The following is a 13,833-nucleotide window of genomic DNA, read 5'->3' as shown; positions in this document are numbered from 1 at the left end:
AAAAAACCAACAACAAACCTGCTGTGTGAAATCATTCATCATGTTAATGGCAGAAAACTACTCATTCCCAGGCAACAGGGCACATGTTTTAAACCTGATTGCTCTGGAGCTTCGCTAAAAGTGGCTAAACACTTTTAATGATTTCAGGGTTCAACATGGCGTATGATCCTAAAGTACTACAGTTAGGGGCGCCTGGGTGGCTCAGTTGGTTGCGCATCCGACTCTCGACATTGGCTTAGCTGTTGATCTCAGGGTCATGAGTTCAAGCCTGGCATGGAGCCTACTTTAAAAAAAGTATCAAGATTGGTTTTAAACGACAGAACTTGTGCCTCCAAGTTAGCAAAACCCCTTGAAGGGGAGGGGTTTGCCCCAACTCAGCGATGTTACTAATATTAAAAACCTTTCAGAATCCTCTGGAAAGACAGAAGTGCTGTGTTAAGAGCATCCACACAAGTTCGGATCCTACGTGACGGCCAGGGTTATCTGGGACAGGTCCTCTAATCGTTCTGGGTGTTTCCTTGGGTGTAAAATAGCAATACCACTACTCAGGCACTGCTGTTGTGAAAATTAATTGGGCTAACAATGAAAATGCTCGGCTGAGGACTTGGCATATGCAAGCTCGTTAGGTGGGAGCTGTTGTTAATCTATCTCATTGGGCTCTGGGCTCAGATCTTTACACTTAAAGGATTGCCCCCTTTGGCCTTTCTCTCTTCCTCTCTTGATGCTCCGCCTGCCTTCCTGCCATGTATCCCTTTATACCTTCGGTGCGGATTTACGGGAAGAGTCCCACCATCTGGCACTGGGCATCCCGACTTTGCCCATGCGCAGTGCGTTCAGGCCCGCAGGCAGTGCTGAGCCTGGGTGAGCACACCTGGCTTTTGTCACTTCCGTGCTCTGGGCCATTGTACTGGTTCCTTTACTGTGACTGCAATTCCTCTGTCTCATAAAATTTCAATAAAATCCATCTGAAGAGTTTATACCGGTTATCTCTGGGTTGTGGGGCTTGAGGTATTTTGCTACTTTCTTCTTTGGATTTCTATTGCTGAATTATTATAAAGATCAGGTGTCATTTTAAAAAATTGATTAAAAAAAATAACATCGTAAGTGTCACCACCTCTGTGCAGACTTCCCCCTCCGGAATTGGGTTTTGCCCTTCTGGGTCCCCATGGCAACCAGGCACGATACCTCCAGATTGTTGGGATTAGTTGTTTAAATGCCTGTCTCCTCAAGTAGCCTTTGAACGCTTCTGGGACAGGGACTTTGATTTATTGAAACTCTGTGGATGCCTGGGGGGCTCAGTCAGTTAGTCGTCTGCCTTCTGCTTGGGTCATGATCTCAGGGTCCTAGGATCATGTCCCACATTGGGCTCTCCACTCAGTGGGGAGTCTGTGTTTCCCTCTCCCTCTCACTCTGTGTGCGCGCTCTCTCTCTCTCAAATAAAAAATAAAATCTTCATTTATTGCATCTCTGGCATCTGGCTCAGTGCCTGATTGTCAGAACGGGGGGCCCCCTGAGGTCTCTTCGGGGCCTACTGCTGCTGGGAATTTATGACCCTGAGTGTGTAGCAGGGGGAGCTACTGAGAAAGAAATGGGCGTCTGGTATTTTGTTCTACTGTGTGCTCCGCTGTGAAGGAAAGAGACAAACCTTGCATGGCCCTGGCTGCCCCTTGTAGGAAGGGCGATGTGGCTCCTGTGTTGGGTCTCCTTTGCCCCAGGAAGGGGTGAATGGTGGCTTTTGTATTTCTGGGCCCCCAAGTGCCAAAGTTGCCCTATGTGAAAGACAACCCCAGCCAGGCTTTGCGCTTGAAGGTTTGGGGGCTGAGACAACCCTAGCCGGTGACAGCTGCCGCCTTAAGGGTGGCAGTCTTCTACCTCCTTGCTCACTTGCTTCTGGGCTGGAGGCCTGCTCCAGTCCGGGCAAGTCTGAAACCGAGAACAAAGGCAGCAAATACTTCCTTTTTAAGTTAAAGTTGAGAGAGAGCAGGGTTAGGACAAAAAGATTTGGAAAGGATGAAAGATTTCTCTGCTCCCCGCCCCCACTCTGCCCAAGGCCCTTGAGGAGCAAGGGGAGAATTTGAAAGCAAGGAGTGTGAGCTTCTGGGGGATCCTTTGAACTCACTTAGGCTGGGCCTTGGTGGAGGAGGTGGGCTGGCATTGCTGACAGGCAAGAGATCCCTTTCCTTAAGGCTGGCGTCCTGAGAGCGGGGCAGACCTCTGCCCCTGGGTCCTTCTGGAGTCTGTGCTTGGCGCCCCCCCCCCAACCCTTGAGCCCTGGCAGCGGCACGGAGCCGAGCGAGCTGTGAGGCGTGTTCCGATGAGCAGCTATCTTGCTGACAGCCCCAAGTCTCCCCTTAGCCCCAGGGCTGCGGGCACGCTGCTTCCCCTCAGCCAGCCCACACGCGGGGAGGCTCTGACCCTGGGGCTCTGAGCAGGAAGGGGGCCTCTCCTCGGCAGCACAGGGGTGGGTGGGCAGTCACAGCAGGGATCAGATGAGGCCCAGCCTACCTCAGAGGAGGCCTGAGGGCCGAGGCCCCTAGCGGGGACGAGCCAACCAGTGTGGCAATAGGAGTGGGAGGCTGGAACAGGAAGGGCACAGGTGGAGAGGGTTTTCTTTGTTCCCTTCTTGCGTGAGTGAGTAGAATGTCATTTCCATCACTTCATTAACCCGGGCGTTCCTGAACTCTGGGGACGAGTCATAGATGTGAATTTTCTTGTAGCAAGCATTTTCTTTTCACTCTTCTGTGTATCATAGGACACCAGTGTGACAGGCGGCTCGGATTTACCTGTGTCTTTCAGCATTAAGTTGGGCCCACACGTGTATGGTACTTGCACTCGTCAAATCTACATTGTCCTTCCGTTTCCCGCAGCCGGCAGCCACACAACAGTCCCTTCAGCCAGAGGGCAGATCACTGCAGTCCGTAGGTGAACACCTTCCAGCTCTTTCCTGATTCATGAAAGTCAACCTTACGATGGCTCCCAGGCTCGGTCAGGCTCCCAGCTCCCTGTCTGCCCTTCCCCACTCAGTCACTTCATTCCGACTCCTGTCTCCCCTGTTTGTCCTCAAACACATCGCGGTCTCCTGCGGCAGGACCTTTGCCCTTGCTGGGCCCTTTGTCTGGAATCTATTTATCTAGCTCACATATTTATCTAGCTCACTCTCTGGCTCCCTTCACATATCTTCACGAATATCTGTTCATCAGAGAGGTCTTCTTTATAGAAGAGCAACCATTGGGGCGCTGGGGGGGCTCAGTCAGTTGTGTCTGACTCCTGGTTTCGGCTCAGGTCATGATCTCCTGGGTTGTGGGATCAAACCCCCTTTCAAGCTCAGCGCTCTGGGGCGTCTGCTTGAGATTCTCCCTCTCCCTCTGCCTCTCTCTCTTTCTCTAGAATAAATAAAATCATCAAAAGGTCCACCCTCCTGCCCCATTCACCCTTTCCCCTTTCACTTTCCCTTTCTCCCCGGTCCTTGTCATCATTTGACATGGTATGTGTATACTTCTTTGTCTCTCCTCCATGAGACCAAATTCAAAGAGGGCATGGGCTTTGTTTTGTTCCCTGCTGCATCCCTGGGGCCTACAACAGCACCTGGCACAGCACATGCTTGTTGAGCGACGAGAGGACCACTATCTAAGGGGAGGAGGTGAGACCATAAATAGCTTTAGAGAAGAAACTGATTTCTTGTGCTTTAAGGACTGTGGAGCAATTTGTCTTTGTTGCAGGTGTAAGTGGCCGACCCGCCTACACATGTCCTGGCATGTGCTTGTGTCCAGGGCACACGTGGTAATGCCACATTCCAGGGAAGATAAAGCAAACGAGAGTGCAATGTCACTCAGGAATTCTCCCGTGATTACTGACAGCAATTTGAGACACTAGACTGAGAATGGCAAGAGTGTCTGAGTTGGGGAGACCCTTGGGTCAGGGTCAGGGTTATAACCTAGGTCTTCCAATTCCCAGGCTGGTACACACCACCGTAGCTTAAGGGAGCCGGCTTGCTTCTCCTCTGTGATTCTGTGCCATTCCACTGCATGAGATTTCTGCATCTCCGGACCACTGCTCTCTTTACAACAAATTCCGAAGGTGAATCAGCTAGATGGCCATCTTAGCAGGATGGATGGACGCCAATCACTAAGTTTGACTCTATTGTGTTTATGCTTACGTGGGTGATTATAATGGGAAACCATCAAGACAGGATCCAAATAAGGATTGCTCGTGTATCTAATCCCACAAGTCTTGCTGTTAAGGTGTCACCCACGTTTGGATCATTTCGGAGCCGTTAGGGACCTCAGAGAGGACCCGTTCACAGTAACTTTAAGGCATTTTTTTTTTTCAAAGCTATCGCTGACCTATAGGCTAAATATGATTTTTTTAAAGCTATTTTTGTTGAACACCTGTGGGCTCTGAATCATCTCTAAAGAATGTCTTTCGGATCTTCAAAGTGTAATCTGAAAATCACTGATGTGCTTCACCTGTCTCCTTGTCCAGATGGAAAATCAAACCACTCAAGAGGCACAGTTGGGGATGCGGGTCTCCTGCCCCCCTGGGCATCTTACTCTACCTCCCCGACTTCTCTGTTTCAGAACCTCTGCCACGGGGTAAGCAGCAAAGATTCGAACCCCTTCTCTCTCCTACTCGATCGGCAGCAGTTTCAGTTCCTAAGGTTAGGTAGGGAAGATGCAGGGATTCTTTTTTTTTTTTTTTAAAGATTTTATTTATTTGAGAGACAGAGACCACAAGTAGGCAGAGAGGCAGGCAGAGAGAGAGAAAGGAGGAAGCAGGCTCCCTGCTGAGCAGGGAACCCGATGTGGGGCTCGATCCCAAGACCCTGGGATCATAACCTGAGCCGAAGGCAGAGGCCTTAACCCACTGAGCCACCCAGGTGCCCCAGATGCAGGGATTCCTGACTCACACGAAAGGTTCTGGGTTACCACAGGAGTATTAGTTCTCCCTCTTACGGGAGCTGAAGGTCATTGCTAGTCCCTGACCCTGACGTCCTCAGCTTCACTTCCTCTTTCCACTAAGCTCTCATGTGTACTTACTTTCAGTAAGGCCAACCCATGGGCATCTGGAGTTCTAAAACACGCCTCACAGTCCTTCAACATGGTGTTACTGGGCCCGGTATGATGCCAAAAACCCCTATAAGCTGACCGACAGTGCTGTGTCTGGAGGGTGCTCCCTGAGACCTCTTATTACAGGGGACACAGGAGGAACTGGGTTTGGATGAGCCTGAACACAGGGGGCCAGGTCTATCCAAGGGCAGAGGTGGAGGCACCCACCTTGGAGTGTGAAGCCTCCAGCGACTCAGATGGTTCTGGTCACTCCCCTGGCTCAGACTTCATGAGCAGAAGCCAAGCTTCCAATGGTCGTTTGGCTTTTCTAGAAGGCGGGTCGCCTTGTCAGGGTGAAGCGGCATTCTTGTTTTGCCACTAGCCTCTGAGGGGATGGCCGAGGGAGGTCATTCCAAAGGGACTGCTCCCTTCTATGTGTGTGGCTTCTGAGGACAGGAAAGTATTCTCTGACACAAGTTTGGGAGAGGCGAAGGTGGAGGATTCGTTCTGCGTCAGGATATGGCCAAGCCCAGAAGGCACGCCCACTCACGGCTAAAGGAGGGCGGTCTAGGGATCCAGCAGCCTGTCGTCTCTCATGGCTTGGGTTCATGTTGGGGACAAAGGAGCGCTCATGACACCACCAACATGGCAACATGTTTACAGGTTTTTATTTATAACAGAGTTTCCCAAGTATTTGCTGGTAGAGGCTCTGCCATTTCTACCTGCCTCCCTGCTTACGGTGACATGAAGGCTATGCCCTAACAGACCCAGGTCAGGGGCTGGTCACCAGCTCGTCGGTATGCAATGACCTTTGGATGGGCCACCGGGTAAGTCAGCAGGGAGTTGCCTGGTTGTGTGTGCACTTGGGAGGGGACCAGTGAGTCTCGGTGGAGAGCTTTAGACAAACCCAGTGACCGCAGGGAGAGGATATGGTGGCTCAGGAAGGCTTGCAAACCATTATTAAAGGTGGAGGGCGAGGCAATTATGCTTTTCTAGAATTGGGGGTGGGGAAAGAGACAGAAGAGCATGTGCTTTTCTGTGCCGTCGCTCAGGCCAAGGAACTGAGCTGGCTCTAGATGCCATTAAAACAATACCCGACGATCCACTGGTCTCGGCCAGGGAGCTACTCTGAAGCTTTCTCCACATCTCACCATGCACTGGGGTTAGGAGGCGTAGACGTTTAAGATTCAGTTTGGGCTCATAGAGAGGCACAGATCCTAGGTCCAACGAAGATAGGGTGAGGACAAGGGGCAATCCAGGCCCAAGCTTTAGAAAGGACTCTAGCTGTGTGTGTGTGTGTGTGTGTGTGTGTGTGCCTGCCTGTGTGCTTTGCACCCCTTTCTTCTAGCAAGGGTAATTGGGAGGGAAACTATAATGGGAAAAAGAGCCTAGTTCTGTTTTGTGAATGACTTCTGTTATCAAACAAGACCTATCCCCCGTTGTGTATTATTCATTTTTTCTCCCCTAGCCTGTTTTAAAGAAAGGAAGTAGGCAGTGTGCCTGTGCCCCTGGAGTGCGAGCTGGGGCAGGCAGGAGACATGGGGATGAGAATTCATAATCCAGAAGCTTTTCCCTCCAGGGCTGGCTCCGCCTTCAGAAGCAGCCTGTTCAAACAGCCGGCAGAGTTTAGGCTGTCTTTCTCTATCATACTTTTCCTAGCAGACCATGGGGAGCCCACAAAGTCCTTTCCTCCCTTTGATGTGTTCAGAGACAGCAGGGAACTTGATGGAGCGCCGGGATGAAAGGGAGTTCTGAGTTCTGAGATACGGAAGTTCAGAACCCAGATGACCTGCCAGGAAGCTGTTTTGGCCTGAACCGGGGCCTCAATGGTCGGTGAATGGAACAATTAACAGAATGTAACAGAACAAAAACTTGGGCGAAAAGGGGGACAGGAGAGCCCCAGAGGCAAGATAGGAAAATGCTGGTATCAGAGGAATGAATTGGTCCAGAATGTATTTCATTAACAAAAACCAAACAAACCAAAAAAAGGGCAAAGAGAATAAGAAAGGGCTGTCATCCTTCCAGGTTCACCTATGGCTTCATGTGCCCCAACTATGGACTCCACCCAAAGCAAGCTGAGCCGAGCTTGTCCTGCCAGTGCGTAGCCCTGGCAAGCAGGACCACAAGGGGCCAGAGGGCCGTGTTGGCGGGGGAAGCGTGGAAGGGGCCAGTGACAAGCTGAGTGCCGGGCTTGCATGGTCAGGGGTCTCGATGCGGCTGTGGCGGGTCCCTTCTCAAACTCTAGTGCCATCACCCACGAGTGGAGACACATTGAGGACAGCACAGGTACTGGTGGGCACGGGTTTTTATTCTCGGTGCACAGCAGTACTGGTTTCTGTTCATCCGCAACAAGCTTTATTGGTTTCCAAAAAAAAAAAAAAAAAAAAAGATTATCCCTTTTTATCCCATCTTTCCAAAGTCCTCTTCTTCCCGTCTCAGTGGACAGCATATTTAAATTTCAGATTTGCCAGTTTACAGCATTCCCCCCCGCAAGAACCATATAAATACATGCAAAACATTGTACAGAGAGCTTAAATAATAGCCGAATGCAAACACCGTTAAGCCAAAGGCAGATTATGGCAACACACGCTGGGGTACACATTGCTTGGATGTCACTGTGTTTGCTTTATGTCATGCAGACCACAACCGTCAAACTTTTGTTTGTTTTCCTTTTTTGTACAAAAATACCAGTGCTTGTTACACTCGTTACCGGGAGGGGGGACAAAAAAGAAGAAGAAACTCGAAATTCCTATCTGCGTGCTGATTTGAAAAAAACACAACGTAGATAGATCTTGTTGGCACGTACGTCCGGCATGTTCACATATGGCATATATACAGATGGGGAGCAAATGCGAACCAAAGGCCAATTCGGTCACCGGGAGCTCCCTTCCCTCCGTCTCTCCTCATCAAGAGGAAAGGGGACAGCAGGCCTGACAGCAGGGCTGGGCAGGCGAGGCACTGGCACTGAGCTACATGGAAGGGCATCTGGTCTATTCTGAGGGAAAGGCTGGAATGGCTTCAGAATAGCAGGCGTTGACCCGAGCCTTGTCCCGCCGCTGTGGTGGGTGGTCCCTAGATGCGGGAAGTGAGGACGCGCGCACTTTGTGATGGTATCACGGGCTGCTGAGAGCGATCACCAGGCCAAGGAAGCAGGAGAGGAAGGAGGTGAGGCATTTGGAGGCTGCATGCGGACTTGCCGCACCTTCCCGGGTTTTCGGCAGTGAGGTAATCACGCAGATACCACTGTACAGACTCTCCCCTCTGAAGCTTGAGTGGAAGAAGAATCCCAGACCCTACAGAACCCACAGGTGTCAGAAGGATGGCGAGGTGATCTCGCTGACACCTTTGGGGATGGGGAGTCATCATTTCAGAGGGCAGAGGGCACCTCTGGGAAGGACCTAGCCCCAAGATGGTCACCGCGGGTTAGAACCAGCCTTTGTGACTTCCACTTAGAACTCTCTCCCCCATCTCACAGATCGCACATGACCTTTCTAGGGGAGGGGAAGTCCCAAATCGGAGCCTTGCACAAAAACTCACTAATGGAAAACTCCCGGAGCAAAGAACCCGTAAACATGGGTGAATGCAAACCCCCAATCAGAGCATCCTTGCAGCCCGAGAGATATTCACGCCTTGGGTACCACTCTGCCAGTTACTCATCAAAAGAAACACATCCAGGCAAGGCCCCTGACCCTGATTGCTGGTTACGAAAAAGCCTGGCACCCATCTTTATGGCGGTGGGGGTTGGGGGGATCATACACTCATTTCTCGCTGGCTGCTTTCCTTCCCATCCACAGTCCACTGCCCGCTTTCCTAGGTTTCTCTAGGAGAATTATCTCACCTTCTCCCCATCCGACCCTTTTCAGATCGAAAGCACCATATGGGCGGAAAGCTTTATTAACTTACGCCATATTTACTCACTGCCAGTTGGATCACTAAAACTGAATAGAAAAAAACTTCTATAAAAAACATATGCACATAAACACTTAAACTTACTCAATTCCATATCAACAAAATTTATATTAAAAAAGTCTAGAACCCAACACATTCCCCCCCTCCCCCAAGTATAAAGATGGCTGTTTGGAGAAAGGAAGTATGGTGCGTTGGTTTTAAAACCAGTCGCAAATATACAAAGTCGCCTGTCACGTCAAACAGCTGGTTTTGTGCTCCTTCCACAGGCTAACACGACAGCACTTTACGTCAAATCCTTTAAACAAAATACATATGGCTGACTCGAAAATATCCATTTCTGAGCTAAAGAAAACTATATATTTTTGCATAATATTCTCTATTTTCTCTCCTACCATGGAAACTAGAAGACACACAAAAGCCATTGACTTTAAACAAGTAGACACAAGCCTTCAAGAGTAACCTGTCAGGCACCATGAGAGTCTTTTGGGAGCAGGAATGGTACAGTAGCCTCCGAAGTTTGTTATTGGCTTGTTTTCAAAACTGATCTGAGGTAAGAAAAGACTTGACAGAACGAAATCTCCCAAAGTACTTAATAAATATGTGTACACCTAACACCTCCGGTGAGCTGTTTTACTCCCACATGAGGATTTAAGACAGAGAAAAGATTGCTGAAGCATGTGACCTTTACAAAACCCAAATCAAATCTAGCGGGTTGCGCAGTAATGGGGTTGGGCAGGCGGTATTGGTTCTTTGCTCTTCCTGCCTCAGACAGCCCGGGTGGAAGGGGTGAGGGAGGAGGGATCCTGAAGAGAAGGCTGGAGAGCATGGGTTCAGGCCGCCTTCCTTTCACAAGTGGAAATTTGGCAGTTCCCAAGAGCCTCGAGCCTCATCCCCCCACTCCCATCATTTCTTTCATGGGAATTGGTAGACATGAGTTCACGGACGCCTGCACAGAGGAGCTGACGTCAACATCAGCAGGGATAAAAATGGAGCTCCCGCAAACGTGGTTCCACCTTGTCCCATTAAGGAACACTTAAAAAAGTCTCCTAGAGAGGTCCCCAGCTCCAGAGAGGCAGGTGGGAAGGGGATGCTTTGGGCAGTGTTCAGGGAAAGAAGGCACAGGGCTTAATTGTGCAGCAGTCAAGCACATTCTAGAGAGGGCCTTGAGTGGGGCATGTGGGAAAAAGGAAGAGAGGAAGGAGAACTTTTCAGGGTGGGTCTTTTGCTCCTTTAAGTCAGCAAAATGTCACTGGAGCCCACTTGGGATGCATATTTTCAAAAGCAGAACATGTAAGAAAGGCTGGGGCCTGTTGAGAGACCGGATGGGTTAGAGGTCACAACAGAGCAGAATGACAAAGCTGAGGGGTGTGTCAAAGCTGGTACTTGGGCACTGAAGCTCAAGGTGTCTGGTTTCTCAGAGGAAGGTTTCTCAGAACCTGCTAGTATGGCCCTTTGGCCTCTCCCAAGGCTTCTCAGTACTCACTCCCCCAACAAGCAGGTCCTGTCCTAGAAGAACCTTGGCAGAAGGCTTTGAAAGTAGTAGTGGTCAACCCAGGGAAGATGGCAGAAGGGTTGGCTTTGATGGTCTGTCTTGTCCTGGACCTGCCTGCTGCTGGTCCTCGGGAATCCCAGGCTAGTAAGGAGGCAGGGCCTTTCTCAATCCATTCTTTTGCCACCACTTTAAGAACAGAAGAAAGCTTGGGCTTACAGTCAAAACTATATAATGAGCCTCTGCAAGCTTCATGGTCAAGGCTCATCTCCCTAGCACTTAGGAAGGACACACACCTGACAAGACGGCAGTTCAGAAGTGGAAGGTAACCTGGCAACCACAGAAACACATTCTTACCAGCTCTCAGTTGCTTCAAGGGGATCCCATTAGCAAAGTAACCTCCCTGCCTCTAGGACTAAGCTAAGGATTCCATTGGGGCCAGAAGGGAGAATGGCCAAAGTTGACCCAATTCAGCCATGTCCACTCCACTTTCCTAATCATCACAACTTTAAAAGAAAAAAAGTAAAAAAAGTAAAAAAAGAAAAAGAAAGAGTGAAGGTAGGGCACACAGTGGTCACAAAAGACCAAAAGAACCGTAGGCAGGTTTGACTAGAAAGGCAGAAAGAGCTAGAGGGCTTTAGGTGTAAGTTTTGAAAATGGGAAAGTCATTTTAAAAACACTTGCTCTATAGGCTGATTCTATACATTCCATTCCTGCCTCTACACATTTCATTTGGGAACTTTGTCTCTTGGAACCCTTGACTTAGCTTATAAATGGCATAGACTCGTAAGGTAAAATCCTGAAGTCAGGGGATGGTAACATACATATGCAAACTGGGGAGAGTCTGGGTTGGGGGACACACCGAGAGAATTGTCATCATTTCTTTAAAAATGACAGCGGACACACCCAAGGAGTAGACCCTACCATTCGCTATGTGCCTGGGGTTCGACTGGGTCCTGCTACAAACCCCAACTCAGGTTGAAGTTGAAATCCTCGGAGGTCTGTGCTCCTGCCTCTTCATGGTCAGGTGGGGGTTCACACATACTTGGGAACAGCTGACACGACAGTGAAAAGTCCCATTGTCACCTTACAGATGGGACAGATGAAAAAGGACACGGGGAAAGCGGGGATGGGAGCCAGAGGACGAAGTTCAAACGGACGTCTCCAGGCTGTGCAGAGGGCTGTCTGAGTGGGAGGCGACAATTTGCACTTGGCTGCAGTCCACCGCGTTGTTGTTTTTGTTGGCGTATGGCGTGACCTCACCATCCAACAGGAGCGCCCTAGTCCCAGACGTAGGATTGTCAAGATTTTCCTCCTCGTGTTCATCCAGGAGCGGTGTTCGTGGCACTTCCTCATCTATGGCGAATTCAGGGTGGGTCATGAAGTTGTGGATGGAGTTTTGGTTCTTGGGTTTCTGAATACTTTCATGGAGGGAACTATGGAATGCTTTGACCACTTTGATCTATACCGGGGGGGAAGGAAAAAGGGGATGAGAAAACACAAAGGTGAGAATTGGCTAGGACAACAAAGAACTGGTGGCTTGAGGAGAGAAACAAAACCCCAACTACAAAACACTACGGCTCAGCAACCAAAACCAAACACATGAGAAGAGATTAGGGAACACGAGGAACGTCAACTTTCAAGCATGGGTGTGGCGTAGGGTGAGTAATGGCAAACAGCTGAATATTTCAAAGCTGCATTAAAAAAAAAAAAAGGAAAAAAAATGTAGAAAACCCAAAGCAAAGTTAGCATTCCCAAACAATCCATTCTTCAAATGAAACAGAAAACAAGGATTCATTAATTCTTTTGGATGAGGGCAAGGGCGTGGGAACCAGGTGCAAATGAACAGCCGAACTTAAAAGATGATTCAGACATGTGGCTTTCTGTGTCGAGGCCAAACATTTTGTGAATGTGGGGTGGAAAAACTGCACACTGGAGTTATCTGTTTAAAACCCTTAAAGAGTCGAACGCATACCAGTCCATACATAAGACGCTTCAGGCGGTAAGTGGCTATGGATACCGTGCAGCAAGGCAGACAAAACACTCATCATTTGTGTCAGCAGCATGCAAGAAATTATACTCTCTGGTTTAATCATTGCTCTTTCGGTCAGGGAACATGCATCTATTTCCATCCCACAACCTCTGCCATGTCCCCTTCCCCCCAAGAGAGCAGAACTCTGCCCCTCCCATCCCTCCCCTGGCAGATGGGGCTAAACCACGGGTACGAGAAGATGCCTTCCTCCTGACTATAGAGAGAAGAGCTGGCTGTCACGGTTCAAGTGCACGTCCATGCCTCTGGGGCGCTGCATGTGTGCCTGGCCTGCAGCTTTCTGCAGCTGTTGCTACATTGGGAAGGGGAGCATGACCTTACGTGGAGCAGGGAAGGGACGGGATCAGGAGAGAAACCACCTGGTCGGAGGCTGTGCTACAGAGAAGTGGCTTTTCTGAGGAGGTGGATGGAGAATGGAGGAATGGAAATACCACGTGGCTTCAGTGGGCAGAGGGAAACGCACGACCCTGTATGTGTCGAAGTCTCTTTTTACCACACAAAATAAGGGAAGGGATTCAGTCAATTGGGGGAAAAGGAAAAAAATTAAGAGCAACTGATTCCCGTGGCCAGCCTTTGCCTCATCCACAGGCATCAGCTCCTTTGGCAGCCTGCTTTTCTGAATGGTAGGCCTCTCTGAAGTCTGGTTTAGAACCTGGGTTGGCAGAATGGGTTGGGGCCGTAGGCTGGATGCCGAGAAGTTGGAGAGAGAGGCCGGGGGGAAGGAAGGTGGCTGGAGGACAGTGTTAGTCATGGGGAGGAGGCTGATCTAGTCTTGTCCAAAAATTCTTCCCTCAGGAAAGAAATGAGGCTGATGCAGGAGAGACGGCTGTGGTAGGAGGGGCAGAGGGGGGAATGCTGAGTGTTGGCCTGGGGCCCCTCTTCCATGCCTCTGCTGTTTCAGCAAAGAATATGTCCGTGGAGAAGAGGCAAGAATGTGCAGACAGCAGAGACAGAGAGAGTCAGGCAATGCTTTCTATCACTGGATAGACTCTCCAAAACCAATACACAAAGAGGACTTACTGAAGTTGTGTGTTTGCTGGCTATGGCTTTCCTTATCTCGCCTCACTCCACGACAGCCTGGCAGACCCCCCCCCCCCCCAGGACAGAGGGTGCCCAGAGCTTAGAAGGCAAGGGATTGGGGGACCTTTGGCTCAGGTCATGATCTCAGGGTCCTGGGATCAAGCCCCTCAGCGGGCTCTCTGCACAGCAGGGAGCCTGCTTTCCTTCCCCTCTCTCTGCCTGCCTCCCTGCCTCCTTGTGATCTCTGTCCGTCAAATAAATAAATAAAATCTTTAAAAAGAAGGCAGGGGACTCTCTGGCACTCAGTAAAATTGGCTCCA

General features: G+C 49.9%; 1 protein-coding gene across 6 annotated transcripts in view; it reads right to left on the bottom strand.

Annotated features, from left to right (window-relative positions):
- Positions 1-7,332: 7,332 nt before the first annotated feature.
- ATP2B4 (ATPase plasma membrane Ca2+ transporting 4) overlaps positions 7,333-13,833 on the bottom strand; it is a 95,894-nt gene continuing 89,393 nt past the window's right edge. For 4 of the 6 annotated variants that reach the window (XM_044267655.1, XM_044267650.1, XM_044267652.1 and 1 more), the window contains one exon: positions 7,333-11,905. In XM_044267655.1, the coding sequence (XP_044123590.1) occupies positions 11,594-11,905 (312 nt within the window). In that variant the 3' untranslated portion in view covers positions 7,333-11,593. The remainder of the gene's footprint in view (positions 11,906-13,833) is intronic. The other 2 variants (XM_044267653.1, XM_044267654.1) reach the window with 1 other exon arrangement.

The sequence above is a fragment of the Neovison vison genome, chromosome 10, assembly GCF_020171115.1.
Source record: "Neovison vison isolate M4711 chromosome 10, ASM_NN_V1, whole genome shotgun sequence".
In the NCBI taxonomy this organism is placed as follows: Eukaryota; Metazoa; Chordata; class Mammalia; order Carnivora; family Mustelidae; genus Neogale; species Neogale vison.
The sequence above is the reverse complement of the archived record's forward strand: the minus strand, read 5'-3'. Positions and strand labels throughout refer to the sequence as shown.